Source organism: Platalea leucorodia, assembly GCF_965183815.1.
Source record: "Platalea leucorodia genome assembly, chromosome: 4".
NCBI classification, from domain to species: Eukaryota; Metazoa; Chordata; class Aves; order Pelecaniformes; family Threskiornithidae; genus Platalea; species Platalea leucorodia.
The window spans coordinates 111,070,827-111,088,809 of NC_138826.1; the positions used below are offsets into that span (position 1 = coordinate 111,070,827).

The following is a 17,983-nucleotide window of genomic DNA, read 5'->3' on the forward strand; positions in this document are numbered from 1 at the left end:
TAAGAATACATCTGACTGACCCCAGAAGCATGAAGTCAGAAGAATAACAAAACAAAACAAGCATCTCTGCAGCCTGCTGGTTTACACATTCAGCTGGGAAGGGATAAGCTTAGTGTTCATTTCCCCCTCATGTGGTTATTCATTTTCTAATGCAATGTCAGTCTTATGTAAAAAGCACATGCAGTCTGAGTTAAAGAACAAAATGTGTCCCATCCCGGGAGATCACCTTACCCATCAGTCTGCAGACATGAAAACTCAGACCACTGTTCTGCAGCAAAGGGAGGCTATTTCAAGAGTGTAATTGTTGAAATGCAATTATACAATATAGATGGCCTGAATTAGTTCTCCCTCCCCTCTCCTTACAGTATATAGATGTTGGAGGAGCTGGAGTAATTATGGACAGATAAGCATACATATGGGTACACAAGGACAGCTGGCAATGACAGCAAGGCCTAGAGCTAACATGTAGAAGAAGCAGAGGTGGCAGAGGAATAGGATGAAAGATGTAAGGGAAACCAAATGGAAACTGATGGAATGTAAAGTGCTTTTTCTGTAGCTTGAGAGTTTAATATAAAAGGCTAATACACGAAATTTTCAAGAGAAACAATAGGTACATTACTACGAGTAAGCACTTTCCTAAAACTTCTTAAATAGAAAAAGGATAACAAAGGAGCAGAAGTGAAATACACTGAGGAAAAATTGGTACACATGTGATAAAGAGTCCCTACAATAAGTATGAATACTATCAAGGAGGGAATAATGAAGGTCATGCCTTTACATGAATTGCAGTCAGTAGTACATATAATAGATACAGTGACTCACTGTTAGCAGGCAAATTTCTCCTTTACTAATTTAATTAAAATATTTCACAATACTGACTGTTAAAATTAACAGTTAATTTCACTAGCTAATTTGAACTAACCTAATACATAAAAAAGATAAACTTTTTGTATTTGAGTAGTTAATTTTATAAAAGCAAATCAGTTTTATCCTGCCAGATATAAAATAAAGGTCATACCAAACCTAAAGGGTTTGACATTATCCCTCTTTATTTATTTAGCTAGCCCATAATGTATTTGTTAGTATTTAGACAGAAAAAGAGCACAAAATAATACTGCCTTCAGGTAATTCAATATGGCTTGGGGCAAAGTTCTGATTGAAATATGTTAATAGTAAATAAATGTTTTATTACGTTTCTGATATGCAATGAATTCTAAAGAAATACAAAAGGGTATTCGTTGCATATTATTTTTTATTTCTCTGCAGAAATTAGAATATTTCTGATGCAAAGCATTTTCACAAATCTTATTTATAACATTTGAAGAACTCTATCCATTTATGCTCTTTGAATGTAAAACCAGCAACTTTTGCAGTGCAACGCATGCTAGAGATATCTGAATAAGCTTTAAAAAATCTGACATGGCACAAGGCTTTGCAGAAATACTAGTCTGGGGTCCAGAAACACTTCAGCTCTGGAGGTGGATCTCTACATATTGCTCTGTTGAACAGCACTGACATATACAGCATAAGAGATTACAGACAGCCCCTCTCTAGTCCAATACGGACTACCAAGGAACATTATAAAGGCTTTGACAAAATGCGAAACATTATTTCTTGCCTCCTGTTCAGCTGTCCAGCTTCTCCTCATCCCTACTTTTATAATTAACTTTTTGACAACACTGACTAAAGCAGCCAGCATGTCTTACTCTTCTAAGAGTTTTGATATGTACACTCTGCCATCAGTTCTTTTCTCTGTATGTTGCAGAAATGAAAAAAGTCTCTTTTTCAACTATTAGAAAAAGTAATTCAGGAATCTATGACTTACTTTAATGTATATCCATACAGATTATGAGGGTAATTTAACTGCTGTTAAATCTTATTTCTGATCCCCATTTAGGAAAAAAATAGAGGGAATTTTAATGTAATATTTATTGCACTGAGAAGCCTTAAGACCAGAAAAAAAATCTGATTATGTTTATTTCCATATATTTATGTAGACTTGTTTATTTTGTATTCCAAACAAAAAGAACTATAAAATCAGATGTTATACACGTTTTGAACACTTCCTTGGATTGAGATATTGTATCCACCAGCAGTTATCAAATCCTTAAACATTCACATACCAGTATTTGCAACATTAAACATTTTGAAAAGTTTCAGTTCTTGCATATATAAATGAAAACAAAAATACACATTCCAAAGTTCATCAGCTGCAGTCTGTCCTCAATTATGATTAGAACATTATCACCTGCAATATGAGCTATTAATATAGCTCAGTTATTCTCTCTCTATATATATATATTCTACTAACCAACAATAATATAAAAATCCAACCTGGCTTGGAGAGAAATAAGTGAAAACAAGCAAGAGGAAAAATAAGTGAAGAGTATGAATTTTGTCAAATCGGAGGAATACAGGGAGAAATGTTTAAGAGGCATTCGGACAATGCCCTTAATAACATGCTTTAACTTTTGGTCAGCCCTGAAGTGGTCAGGCAGTTGGACTAGATGCCTGTTGTAGGTCCCTTCCAACTGAAATATTCTATTTCATAAATGTATTCAGACGCTTCCAGGAAAATATGCCTTCCATAAAAGATTTAGTTTTACACAGATATCATTCTTTCTACAGTCATCAGGTTGATCCAATTTTTCAGTATTTTGCTGCTTTTCAAATGTCAACTTCTTTAATATTTTACTTTAGCAAGCAGGGATTAGTGTGTTGAGCCATCAAATGTCTTTCTCTTTGTTTGGTTCCACTTTAGTATCCCATGAAAATAAAAATGCATAAGTAGTTAATTTTATTTGATCGAGAAAGTAATTATGAAATAAAGTCTGTCCAGGGGGGGCAGGTAATCAGGAGGCAAGATGGGGTGCCTGGAGCATGGATAAAGCACAGTTTGGACAACATGTGGAGTTCTAGAAATCTGCAGGTCTGAGGGGAAGGGGGATTTGTGGTGGGTGTGTATGTGCATTCAAAACTGCTATACCACCCTGCCAGTGGTTGCATAGGTTTGAAGGACAACTACTGGGCTGACTGAACGACTGTAGAGAGCAGGAACAGAACCAGAGGACTTTGGCAGAGAAATGGAGGCGTCCGGGGAATGCAGATGAGAGTAGCACTCTTAGGGCTTGATTCAGTCACATAAACACAGATCATAGAATCATAGAATGGTTTGGGTTGGAAGGGACCTTTAAAGGTCACCTAGTCCAACACCCCTGCAGTAAGCAGGGACATCTTCAATCAGATCAGGTTGCTCAGAGCCCCGTCCAACCTGACCTTGAATGTTTCCAGGGATGGGACATCAACCACCTCTCTGGGCACCCTGTTCCAGCTATCATCTGAAGTTCCTTAAAGCATGAGACATCTGCATGGTCGTATGTGGCAGACGCAATATAGGAACTGGGAGACACTCACGGTCTTCTGGACTGGCAGTTAGAGCCAAGGAAAGATACCCTAGGCATCTCAAATGTACTTGTTAGAAATCTAGGTATTGCCAACTTCCACAAAAGCTGAGTTTTTCTTTAAGGAGTCATAGTGAGATTGCAGTACAGAGGCAACTAACTCTCATCCCATGGCTGTATAACCCTCAGACCTTATATCAGTGTGTTGCCAGTTAGGGGTCATTTCCTAATGTATGCAGATCCACTACTGCATGTTATATAAAGGCGTATAGGTATCACAGAGGGTTTCTGAGCTTGTTATGAACGCCCCAAGATAAAGTATGTTAGTGCTAAGGTAAAATGAAAGGCAATAATATAGATTGAAACAAGAATTCAAAACAAATAGGATCAGTAAAATCTAACTATTAGAGTAAATTTTCTCTCCCACCTGCACAATGTCTCTTTCTGCAAACTTTCCTCTTGAAGAAATCCTCACTACATCACCATCCAGTTCTTCCATAGCTTAAAAAAAAAAAAAAAAAAAAAAAAAAAAAAAAAAAAAGGAAAATGAATCCATCTATGAGTTTGGCTACACGATGAAAAAAATCTTAGTGAGAAAAACTTTAGTCAATTTACACTTTAGGGCAACAAAACCAACAATTGTTATTCAGGTAACTCTTTAAGATCATTTGCACCATAAAATACATCATGCTTTGTAGTTATTTTGCACTTTTTCATGTTGACAATACACACTTTTTGCTTTTATTGCCATCTTCAGAACAAAACAGACAATGATAAGGTCCTTATCCTTCCAGCTCTCAAACCAGCAAGTATATCTGTTTTGGTAAGGCTACATTTATACTTTCATAAGTGGAGAAGAATTCATCTTCAGCAATTATTCTTACAAAAGATATCATAGGATACAGCACAAAGAGGTACTAACTCACATTCATACTGAAAAAGTAATGACTGTTAATGCATAGGAATGAGGAGTTCTTAAAAAAATTATTAAATTTATTGGGTAACTCTTCTTGTATCTTTCTGAGCAGGATCCAGGAAAACTCTAAAATTGTCCAGATACCCAGAAGCCATTCTAGGTAGAAAGGCATACCTGCTCTCTGGTCAGTGTTGAAATGGATGGACTTGGGGTCACAGATTATTACTCAGCCATTGTATCTGCAATCCTCCGATCCTTCTTTCAGCATACACTATGAAAAGCAAAGCCCTGCATCACTGAGCTTCTCAGGGGTTTACAAACTGGGCTGAGCTCACTGAAACCAGCATTTCAAAACCTAGTTCTTCCAATGCAAGAACCAGAAAGCATAAATTATGCTATCAGGAGCCAAGTTCAACCCAAACAAAAGAGCATGTTTGTTCAAAGAAAAAATCAGTAGGTCTGTAGAACATGTTGCCAGATGATGCTGTTGATGCAAAAAACGTACATGTGTTCAAACCAGGAGACTGAACAAGTATTTGAAGGAGAGATCTACTGAAAATTTCCAAAATAGACATAAAGCACATCCTGCTCAGGAAATTAAAATCTAAAACCAGTATTCAGGCAAGTATCATATTTGCTTATTCTGTTCTTAGTGTTCTCTAGATAACTACCCATGACCATGTCAGATACAGAATGCTGGGCAAAACAGACCCCTGATCTGATCTGTTATAGTCATCCTCACATCCTTAGGTAAAGCTCTGCTAAATGTATGTGCCATCTATTTGAGCTCCAGACTTTTAAGAACCCCTCTGGTAACCCCCAGGGGCTGGGAGATCTAGGGGGCAGTGATATCTGGAGAGGAGGAACTTAGTCACTCTACAGCAGAACTGAGGCTTGACTGGCATTTGAATTGTAAGACAGTGTGCCTGGAACATACACCCTCCTACACACACACTTCTTCAGTGTCCATGTCAGACATGGACACTTGTTTTTCCCAGAAGGAATTTCTTCAGATGGAAAAGTAATCTCTCTGCCTTCTTGGGCATTGAGGGACTACAGATCTGGCACACATGTAATCGGTGAATTTCACTGAGGCAGTATGCTCAAGGACTGTGGGTCCAAAGATGGAAACGGTATCCTGCAGTACAAACAGAATCCTGCCTTAGGAAAAGTGATAGGGATGATGCCCCAAGAACTCTGCAAAGACAACCTCCAGAAGTAAAAAGAAGAGAGAATCTGCATGTCCTGACTGAGTTAAGGGGAGCCTGGGCCAACCCAAGGACTGGACAAACAGGGAGAAAGGGAAAAGGCAAAAGAGGGGTGAGAGAAAAGTAAGTAGCGTACGATTAAAGTTGGAATTCTCAGGGGTAAAAATGAGGTTTGCAAATTCCCCTCATATGCATTTATGAAGATAAACTGACTTTTCTCATTGCTTGTGGCATACAATCATCTGAACTGTAAGCGTCCATCTGGACAATCTCTTCAAGGAATAAGATACTTAAAATTATCGCAAATATACCACTTGCCAAAAAGCATAAGAAAGTCAATGCCCAATAATTATTTTTTTGCATTATTTTTTCCTCTTGTTTTCATACTCTTACAATATTTGTACAAGAATTAACATGTACAGTCATTAGTGACTATTTACATTATACATCTGTGGTAGTACTAAGTATATTTCATGTACAAAAGAAGGCATACTGTCTAACCATAAGTACTAGCATTAAAAAGAAAGGACGTAGGACTTTGAGGAATAGATATAGAGCGAATGTCTACACTTCATAGTGCAGTGACACACACGAAGGCACTTAATAAATTAGTCCAAATAGCAGAAGCAGCTTAGTTATTGCAATAGAGAATGATGTTCCAGAACATCACATGAAATAATATGTAAATAATCCTGGTAATTTCTCTCCTGCTGTAATATACTCTCAATGCTGCTACACAGTAAGGCTCACTCCTGTTATCTAGTGAAACCCAGTTTAGCCCATTTCACCTCCTCAAATGTATTTATTTTTCTCACTATTTTATTACTGCAGTAAGAACAGATGATCAATATTTCCACTCAACTGATACTTCACAAGGCAACTAAATATCTGTGTTGAAGAAATTCAACATTACTTGAGTATACTTACTTTACTGTGGCATTTTTTTCCCCCATTCATATTCTGGAGCTCTGTAAATGCTGAGTCCCCATATGGTTCTGTGACTTGAACAGAGAGCCAGAGGGGCTACACAGCTCCACATGGTAGCTTGTAATCATACTGAGTTATCAATCAATTCAGCTGGAAATGTCAACAGTGCTTACTGCTTGTTCCATATTATGCTCTTTCAAAGAACAGTATTTGTTTGAAAAGCCACATATTACTAAAATGTAAACAAATATAAAAAATTCAGGAAGAACAGTAGAACACTTACCATCAAACTCTGCTGGTCCTACCCCCACTATAATTATTGACATTGGAAGCTTTGAAGCCTTCAAAAGAAGAAGAAAAAAGAGGTTTGATGCATTAAATAACCTCTGCCAATAATACATGAGATCTGAGGACAATCTGAATAAGAAACACGCAGAAGTTATGTTTTAAAGAACAATTTTTTTTTCCACCTAAAATGTTGAGTGGTGTAAACTGTCTGCTTAAGTGGTACAAAACATCTTGGATGAAGACAGAAAGGCAGATGATTATTTTAATTTATTTTTTCCTTATAAAGTCTTTGAATCACATAGGATCGTAATTAAACACAACAAACCATGTTAGGATTTAATACTAATATGACAACTAAGATGACAAATTTCTCTTAGAAACTTTTGTAAATGGACAATAATTGCAAACACGTATCTAATGACAGTTTGACATTTATTTAAACGTACTTTGCTGTTTCTTGATATTACATAGTTGCTTGGAACTATGTGACACTATTTTTTACATAGATCTTATGTCAATTTTTCTCAAGAGAATAAATCACCTATTTGAGCAATATATATCTTATATTTCTTCCATGAATGAAATTTTATTCAAGTCAGTCAAAGTAAACAAGATATTAAACTGGCTTATGGTAAGATTTTTAATTTTACTTAATCTTTTTCATTCAATGAAACAAGGCAAAGACGATATCTGGCTTTCCCTGAATAAACTCTCTGTAAACCCTTTAAAATTATGAAGACAGTATCCTAAGTATTGGATTCTCCTGCCCTGATAGTAGCACCAGCTATCTGCTAGTTTACAGAAATAATCTGAAACTGCCCCTGTTGAGGAGGGTAACAACTAAAAAAACCATCTACCAAATGTCAAGGTTGACAACTGTTCCTCCTTGAGATATTCTGATGAACTGCAAAATGTCTACAGTCCTTCTAAACAGTATACACTGGCCAAAAATCATAGATGTACGCTTTCTGCTAAATTAAACTCTGCTTCACTGAAGTCTGAAGTCAAGTGGTTTTAGAACATACCGTTATATTTTTCTTTTGGAATATAAAAAGTGTTTTTCTCCCTCATTTACAAGATATTCTCATTTTAGAGACATCATCACCATTTCCCATTCTTCATCTGTCATAATACTACATATAAAACCAACTTTCTTTAAGCAGAAGATTTACAGTTAATTACTGTAAACATGCTATTTAAAACAATAAAAATACACCATTCTATAAATCACTATTTAATGTTCTACATCACTGTACATTATACACTATATATTATACATTGATATATACAAGATAGACACTATATATTATACATTATATATTATACAAATTAATCACAAAGTGTTACTACATAGTCAATCTTCCAGCTAAAATTTCGTAGCAGAGTAAAAAAAAAAAATTAATAATTGCTTGTTAGTTAAATACTAATATGCTACTGAAGATAACAGTAAAAGCTTTCTGGCCATGGTCCTGGGTAAACAGCTCTAGGTGGCCCTGCTTGAGCGGCGGGGTTGGACAAGATGACATCCAGAGGTCCCTTCCAACATTGACCACAATGTGATTCTGTGATTAAGGGCCATAAATACAGTGTAACTGTAACTGAATTACAGTGCACTGCTTAAGTCAATAGTGAGTACAGAATATTTTCGAGACATGAAAGTATTTCTTAGAATAGAACATCTGTTTTTCAGGTGTTTTCTAGAATCTTATTGCTTGATTGTAAAGAAAATATCCTTTAAAGAGATTCCTACTCACACAGACACAGTATAATGTGATACAATGTATGTGAAAAAGTAAGTGGCAAGGACAGCATAAGGATGCAGAGTTGAACTTTCGCATAAAACTTAAGTGTTGGCATTTCCTTAATGACAGCATAACCTTTAAACAGTTTGGTAAAACAGAATGTGTCTGACATATATGCTGTAATGAGAAAGATGCCTAAAAGCACAATTGGTGTTAAAAAATGAAATATACTCTTCCTGAGTGTTATACATATCAAGTTTCATTGAACATCACTGCCCTTTTTATTATTTTGATATTATTAAGACTGAAAAAAACTGCTATTGAATAGCATTTAATTAGTTCTGTCATGCTATACTGTGCTCACGCTTCAAGAAGCATACACAAAAATGAATGCATCGTCATAAAAAGAAAAGACAGCAAATATTCCCAAACTTCCACTCATTCCAAGCTAACAACATACCTGCTGTATTTCCGGACAGTTGCAGACTAACAGCTATTATTCCTGGAAATGAACTATTACTGGAAACATGTTTTTTCTGTATGTCTTAGTGGCAAATTACTTTCTCTTACAAGATATCAGCCAACTGGACTTAATAAGTCCTTATTAACACACAGACTGTGCCTACATGCTGCTGGCTAGAACTTGAGGGCATCTTGCTCTCCAGTGAAATACAGAACATTTCAGTAATATTTTCACATGCACCCTACAAACTGGAACAGTATTGAATCTCTACAGGAGGTAGTGAAAGTGGGCCTTCAAAAATATGCCACCTAATTCTACACTACTCATTTTGACATGATGCTTAATTATTTTAATGTAGGCTTTTCACCCACCGCTTCGCTATTAACTAGGTCCACTGTGGTATGTTCAAAACTATTGGTGTAGATCTTTTCAAACCCTGTCTGGAAGTTGTTTCTGTGTGTACTTTCATCTGACATTTCCCAGGGGCAAAAGCAAAATGGAACTTGTTCATAATACAGAATATTACTTATATGCATAGCAGTTTTGAAGAGAAAAACATTGAAAATAATGCAGAAACTGAGAAACAATTAAGATGACTGGTATGCTTGCCATTTGGGATCAGAAAGTTTGGGACAGTTTTTCAAAAGGAGGTGGGGGGATTAAAGCTGTTTATTAGAAAGATAAAGAACAGTTCACTATGGAAAACTGCATGGTGGGATGTGCATGAGGAAGGAGAAGGCAAGAAACAGATGAGGAAAATCATATGAACATACAGTGTTAGAGAGAAGAGCATAATTTCTCACAAAACACTAGCTAATTAAGCTAGATTCAACTTTTGCTTTCTTTCTGTCTTTACGCGTAACAAACTTTTGCTGTTTGGAAAAAATGGTTAATTTATGGAAAAAATTTAGTGCCTGAAATATAACTGATTTAGTTTATTGCCTAAAATATTAGTTGCTAGAAACATAATTCTTTTAAATTTCAACACTTTCAGCAAAACTTACATTCACTATGGATTCTTTTGTCTGAGCCATATCGGAAATAACTCCATCTGTAATAATGAGAAGAACAAAATACTGGGAGCCATCTTTTACTGAAGCAGCATATCTAAGGGAAGAAAAAACAACATTATAATAGTAAAAAAACCCTTTATACAAAGGAATTAATATGAAAAGAAGCTGTACTTAAAAAATTTGACTACTAAGGACTAATAAAAATAAAAACCGATGATGCAGTGAATTTTGAAAGTAAAGACATTCATCATTAAGATGGACATTCTACTTTTAAACGAGAACATTAGAAAAACATAACTAATACAATACTGATATTGATAATCTGCATGTGTTGAATCAGTGAAAACCGGGAACTGTATCACTACCAAGAAGGGCATGGACAAAATGTTCCTTACAGAATCATGAATCATTAGAAAGTCTAAGTTATTTAGAATCATAGAATCATTTATGTTGGAAAAGACCTTTAAGATCATCAACTCCAACTGTAAACCCAGCACTGCCAAGTCCACCACTAAACCATGGCCCTAAGCACCACATCTACCTGTCTTTTAAATACTTCCAGGGATGGGGACCCCACTTCCCTGGGCAGCCTGTTCCACTGCCTGACTGCCCTTTCACTGAAGAAATTTTTCCTAATATCCAACCTAAACCTCCCCTGGTGCTACTTGAGGCCATTTCCTCTCCTTCTCTCACTTGTTACTTGGGAGAAGAGACCAACCCCCACCTCGCTACAACCTCCTTTCAGGTAGTTGTAGAGAGCAATAAGGTCTCCCCTCAGCCTCCTCTTCTCCAGGCTAAACAACCCCAGCTCCCTCAGCCTCTCCTCAACAGCACTTGTGCTCTAGACCCTTCACCAGCTTCATTGCCCTTCTCTGGACACGCTCCACCACCTCAATGTCCTTCTTGTAGTGAGGGGCCCAAAACTAAACACAGTGTTCGAGGTGCAGCCTCACCAGTGCTGAGTACAAGGGGACGATCACTTCCCTGGTCCTGCTGGCCACACTATTCCTGATACAAGCCGGGATGCTATTGGCCTTCTTGGCCACCTGGGCAAACTGACAGCTCATAGTCAGCTGGCTGTCAACCAACACCCCCAGGTCCTTTTCCGCAAGGCAGCTCTCCAGCCACTCCTCCCCCAGCCTGTAGCGTTGCATGGGATCGTTGTGACCCAAGTGCAGAACCCAGCACTGAGCCTTGGTGAACCTCACACAGTTGGCCTCGGCCCGTTGATCCAGCCTGGCCAGGTCCCTCTGTAGACCCTTCCTACCCTCCAGCAGATCAACACTCCTGCCCAACTTGGTGTCGTCTGCAAACTTACTGAGGGTGCACTCGATCCCCTCGCCCAGATCGTTGATAAAGATATTGAACAGAACTGGCCCCAGTACTGAGCCCCGGCTGCCAACTGTATTTAACTATTTAATTTAATAGTTATTACATCTGGGGAACATATTTTGGCATGAAGGGCATACATTAATATTGAATGGTTGGTTTTATAGCACAACTAAAATTTATCAGGAATGACCACATTGCATAATTTTTTTTTTTTTTTTTTTTTTGTCTTACAAAACCGGGTTAGAATCATAGAATCGTTTAGGTTGGAAAAGACCTTTAAGATCATCAAGCCCAACCATTAACACCATGCTTGCAGATTTATAGTTTATAGTGCACATTTGTAAAATGGCTGAACATGCACCCTGCAACCCTGGCTTAGATATTCATCTCTTTGCACCACACATAGATGTCCTTTCAAGACTCAAACCTCTCCCTGTGCTGTACGTGAATACAAGACAAAACTCATCCAGTGCCATTCCAGTCCCACCTCAGCCAAAGGAGCCAAGAAGCAACTGCTCTTTGAAAATGAGCAGCTTTTGAAGATTTGGAAAGTCCTGAAAGATAGTGACTCTGTAGCAGCCCCACTGAACTCTATGGCCTGCATACCAGAAATTAAGACTTCAGTTCATTTATTTTCAATTCCCAAGGGTCAAAGTGTCCTATATAGTTAGTGAAGGCCTTTTTTTGTGTGGAGCAGCCTGCTTGCTGTTTCACTTGACAGCAGCCAGTATAGTTCCTATTTTCATAAAGGCTCTTGATGCTGTGAAGGAGTTAGACAGCAGAATCTTGTAATAAAAATAGCAATGAGTAGTATGGAAAGTACTTAAAAAAAAAAAAAATCAGTCTCCATATAAATACGGTGCAATATACGGCCAAGTACAGAATATGACTGTCAAAGAACTCACTGTCTTGTTGGTCACTGAACATGAAAGGCCTTGGGTCACTGAACAGGGTATGTTCTAATGATGCTCATGATGATTGCGTGCACTTAGAAAATTCTAACTCTGATGTTACACAGTGCTTTTGCAAGTGAGTACTGCCAATAAATAAGATGCTGTAACCACAACATTTACAAGAGTTTGGAGGAATGTGTGTGAAATGGAATCTATAACTCACAGAAAGCCATCACATTCCTCCCTCTCCCTCCCCAAGATACAGATGGGTAGAAAAGCCACACAGAGTGAACCTGTTGAACATCATCTATTTGCATGCTGGCAGGAGGGACTGATAGTTAAATATCTAGATAGCAAGACCTACTGTGGAATACATTTTCACTACCACACGGACACTTCTTTCATCTCATTTTTCCACAAGGCTTATAATATTTTCAAGGATGACTGCAGTGACAAGGGATGGTGAGAGAGTAAAATAAAAATTCATTATCCTTTCTGAGCACTTAATACTGTCTACATACCTACACTGAAGAAATGGAACAGAAATTTGGTTATTGCAAATTTTCCATGCAATAAAACATTCTGAAGTCTTTTGCAAGAAAGATCTTATATGAGGAGGGGAGATGACAGAAGACACTATGTTGAATCTGATGCTGTTTAGATAACTCCCTAGCTGGGGGAAGGATAATAAACTCATTATCTGCTTAAAGAGCTTCCAAAGAGTTCCAAGATCACAACAGAATTGTAATATCTGACATTGTTTCCAGAGATCTCATCAGAGACATATTTTTAAGTAGGAGGGATGTGGGAAGAAGAAATTTCTTTCAGACTGAAGGTAGGTTCAAAGAGTAACTGCAGGCTAGATCATAATTTCTAGTATCACGTCTATGAGAGCCAACAGAATAGCCAAGAAACTGAACCTTGAAGGAAAATGATGCTACTGAGAGCTGGACTGGTATATGGATTGTATTAAGGATGATCATGCTGTAGAAATCCTCATGAAGATACTTAGCTTTTCCACTATAATGTAGCGTGATTTGCTACCAGAAGGAATTCCCAAAGTTTGCAACAACTTGATATCTAGACAAAAGTTCAGTGGAAGAACTACAAAAGCTGGTGACAGGCTTCTATAATTCTGCAAAAGTTGACAAATACTCCTGAGAAACAACTGGTGAGAAAAGGAACTCAATTTATGCCAATGTTTTGATTGTACTAGATCAAGAATTTCAATTTTCGCAATGAACAGGAGGCTTGAGGTTAATTGCCAAATTCTGAACCAGCCAGCTCAGCTGATACGACCGGTTCCAAAGAAGAAGAAAGAGCCAGACAAGTCAATGGGTTAGATTTCCAGTTAACATGGCTCATGCAGACACTCAATGCCACAGATATGGAATTCAGCTGTCATAAGGATTGGCATATTTCCTCACAGTCTGAAAACTGCTACTGGAGAGATCCTGTCAAAGGAAAGATTAAAAGGAGACAGCTAGTTGCTAAAGACAAGCAATGAAATATACACGTACATAATTTGAATGCTATGATTTGAAGATGGAACAACTAATCCTAATGATAAATAACTAAAATCAGCTATCTAGCCATGCTGGGGTGCACAGAAAATTCTTTGCACCATAGAATTTGCAAATTATTTTTCATTGGACTGTAGAATTAACAACAGCAAGAACAGATAGTAAATAAATATTTCTTGCTACAACAATTAACTATTTTGCAAGCTCATAAATAAAACATTAACAGTACAATGATTTACACATCCCTACTGCTTTATTTTATAAACATTAGTTCTTTCTCTGCATCTATAAATAAAATAAAATCTGTTCAGGTAGTTACTCAGCTAAATTATCTGAGCCATATCACTTTTCCTATACCAACACATGGAGGTATACTGTAAGTCAAGATCTTGTCTGCCAAAATAAGGCAACTTTATCGTTCTTAAGAAACTTCTACAAACACAAGAATGGTTTTACTTTGAGAAGTTAGATGAGGTGTTGCATAACACAGCACCATGGCTCCCCAACGGTGGCTGCTGTACTATACCAGCTGGGAACTGTTGCCACAGAGAGCCCTGGAAAATTTTGTTGACGTTTTGGACATTTTGAGATTAGAGGAAGTATATGTGCCTAAAAAAATTGCATTTTATAAATCTTTTGAGAGATTTATGTCTTTTCTGTGAAGCAAAAATTCTGTGCTCCAAAGGACAAAAAAGGAACATGGCAGAGTGATCTCACAGAAGTTTTCCTTCATTATGATTTCTCCTAAGATTTTAACGCAGGGTGGATCAACTGGATCACTTGTATTTATTTTTAATCAGCGATGAAATTCTGCATAATACTAGCACATTGTCTTCAAATCTACTCAAAAGTACAAGTTAATCATGTTAGACTGAATAACCAAAACAACCTTCTTCAATGTTTACCATCATGTAACTGTTAGCCTTTTATATGTGATAGTTGTACTGACAATAAGAAGTTTCTGCAAAGTACCTGTTGTGATGCTTACCTGGCTACATGATTAATTACAGGGGCAAAGTTTGTTGGTCCATAAAGCTGTACAGATTTTAGACTCCTGTAATATGCCTCCATTACACCATCAATTCCATGGCAGTATGGATTTTGAGGGTTTCCATTCTAATGAAAATAAGAGATGATTAATCACTAAAAGTAATTATGAAGCAAAAATGCTGCAGGTTACTGAACACTACCCGGAGTACATTTTTAAATGGCAAAGACCTAAGCATTCTAGGATCTACTCAAAGAGTTTACTACAAATGCCCAATGTAAGTGCCATGGCTCGTTGTGAGCGTTAACTGCCTAGGGAAGGAGGTTCTAGCAAGCCTCATGTTATATGCAGTCTGAATTACTGGAACTGGTGCCTAGACATACATACCATCTTAAGTGGAATTAAACAGTCTTTCTTACATGCAACAGGAACAGGCATTTCCCTGTGTGGATTTAAGGTGTGAATTACAGGGCAGATGTAAAACTGGAATCATGTTTAGGAACATAGTTCTGGCTCAATTATCTCTTCTTTTAAAAATGTTAAAAAAAGAAATGGTAGCCAGATTCTGATGTTCATACGCTATGTGAGTATAAGTTAAACTATAAACTCTTCATTGTTTTGGTACAATGTTTCTGCATTGGAAAACTGATTTTTGACCTGGTATACACAGATGAAGAAAGGAACTTATTCTTTGGGAACTCGCTGAAAAGGCTGAGACCGCAAATTCTTTGGGCAGGCATTTTACTACCTATCTCCATAATGACTCTATAATGAGGATACCTATTATACAGATGGCAATACAAACATATAAACTAAATCCTAGATTAATGATCCATGTCAGGCCATACAAATGATCCATGTAAGGCTTCAAAACCTTCCAAATCACCTTACTCTCCTTCATGTGCCAACACCTCATTGGCTTAATGTGCTTAATCTCATTCTGAGATAGAGTATACCTCCCTGATAATCTAGAGCAGCAAAAGGGATTTTTCAGGGAATTGATCTAGAACATTAAAAGAGAGTGCTGAAAACACTGCTTAGCATTAAATGGGAGACATCTATATATGTTTATATATGGAAGAAGGAAAAAAGACTGGTTTTTCCTCTGTAAAAGCATCACAATGCTGCATGAATTAACTGAATTAATTTTAGAAACAATTTTTAAAACTGAAAGTAGCCAGGAATAAGTCTGCAGTTTTAATAGCCTTAAGATTATATGTGTCAATATATTTGAACTCGCTACACAAAAGTCCAAAGAAAGTCTGTGATTCAAATGAGTATCTGTAATTGCACCTGTTTTAAATTACTATCCATATGGAAAACCTTTCCTTGAGATAAGACATGTGGCATTGTTTTCTAGCGCAGGCTGACAGAAGAAATACACATCTACAATTACCAGTCTTCTGCCATGTCTTTGCTGCTATCTAATTAAAACTCACCTGATCTACCTACACTTGTTGTAATTCTAACAACTTTATTCTACTCAGAGAAGAACAAAAAACTCAAAATAAGCAAGTAGGTAAACATCAACAGTAATCACAAGCATCAGTTATAACACATCAACCTTTCCGGCAAATCCTGTTAGATTTTAGGTTTGTAATTTAACTGGCATATGTACCAGTCTCAGATTTGTTCTTGTCACCTCAGCTTATAGTTCACTTAGTTATCTCTATGTCTCTAAACTAGCTGCCTATAAAAGATAAAGCCATCCCAGAAAATGAGAGAGAACAATAACAATAATAATGAAAGATTATCTTGGATCATGATTCACTTGCTTCTTAAGATAGATTAGCTTCAATCTGAAGTCTTTCAAACATCTGTTTCTCATGCTGCTACAGCTGAGGTTAAAGATGATTACTTTTCTTCATTTTTGGCCTACAGGGACTTCTTGACTCTGGATTTCTCTCAGTAACTTCACTATGAAATTTTGAAACAGTCTTTTAGACAGAAGAATTAGCACATTCTCTGTTCTTGTCCAGTAATTTCTTAAGACTGCAACCTTAACTCCCAAAATTTTGTTGTAGTAAAGAAATCCAAACAACATATAAATATTTGTTTACTTACCAGTGCAAATTCATGTGATACTCTTCCATCTGGAGGCAGTCTAGCTCCAAAACCTAGAGCTGGGAACATTTTATCACTATCATAGTCCTGAATTATTTCACCTACTGCTTTCAGTGCCATGCCATAAGCATTCAGCTGATAGGGATTCATGTAGTGCAGTGAAGTAGGCTGTGAAGGGTTACCTGTTGAAGCAAGGATCAGATTTCCTTTAAAACTGAATCACTTCAAAATTTTCTCTCTTAAAAATTATAGAAATCTAAAAAAGCAGAAATTGAAAAGAAAAGATCATGAAAAGAAAATGAACTTATTTCCTATATACATAACTGTGGATGTATCAGGTAAAAATACAATGTTCTGAATACATTTTTAATAGGTTAACAGTAGTAGCTGTAGACTTTTTCAGCACTGAAAGGGCAGCAAGAAACTGTGATTAGAATTGTAAATTTGTGTCATTTTATAATATGATATACACTTTTAAGATGAAATTTGCAAAAGTATTATGACATTCTGAAAGCAGCTTTGAAGGAGGGATCACAACTTATCTCTGCTTCACCCCACTTCAGCCTCACTCCACCTGAAACTCCTTTCTTTTGCCCCTCTCAATGGGGTCTTCTAAGTTAGCCAGTTTTCTCCCAGCAATAATAAAGAAACAAAAAACCACCATCAGAAAGTACACAAATATTTGCAAACTGCTCCTACCAATTCGATTTTATATGTAGCTTTTTCAATTTTTATCTGTTCTATTTGCTCTGCTTTTCTGGACAGGAATTGGCCTCTAGTCTGTTATTCAGCAAAATGGAATCCTGATTCCAGGTGGTGCCAGGCACACAGATAATCAATAATACAATGAAGTTAAGCAGAATACTGATATAGATACAAACACACACACATATATGTACACTTAAAACCAAACACAGCACCATACATACACAAGATGCTTATTTTTGTTCTTACCATTTGAGGCTGTGAAATCAATAGCTACTGTGAAATTGATTTGGGTTCTGTAGAAAAAGCAAATACAAATCTTATTAATAGTTGTACTGTTATATGGAAAAATAAACAAGAGATGATAATATTGTTTGTGAACAAACTGTAGAACACTGACTTTCTAATACAGGAAATAAACACTGAAAATACTCTTTTATAAGGTTCCGGACAAGAGTTACACAACACTATTTCATTAACACACTGAAAACAGTTACTTTACTCCATCCATGAAAAAACC

The 17,983-nt window shown here is 36.8% G+C and overlaps 1 protein-coding gene across 1 annotated transcript in view; it reads right to left on the reverse strand.

Annotated features, from left to right (window-relative positions):
- Positions 1–17,983, reverse strand: part of CPNE8 (copine 8) — a gene marked incomplete at its 5' end in the record, with an annotated part of 110,655 nt that overhangs the window by 2,488 nt on the left and 90,184 nt on the right. Inside the window, 6 exons of the mRNA XM_082311147.1 lie at positions 3,829–3,902; positions 6,736–6,793; positions 9,950–10,052; positions 14,695–14,822; positions 16,759–16,940; positions 17,713–17,759. Of these exons, the coding sequence (XP_082167273.1) occupies positions 3,829–3,902; positions 6,736–6,793; positions 9,950–10,052; positions 14,695–14,822; positions 16,759–16,940; positions 17,713–17,759 (592 nt within the window). The remainder of the gene's footprint in view (positions 1–3,828; positions 3,903–6,735; positions 6,794–9,949; positions 10,053–14,694; positions 14,823–16,758; positions 16,941–17,712; positions 17,760–17,983) is intronic.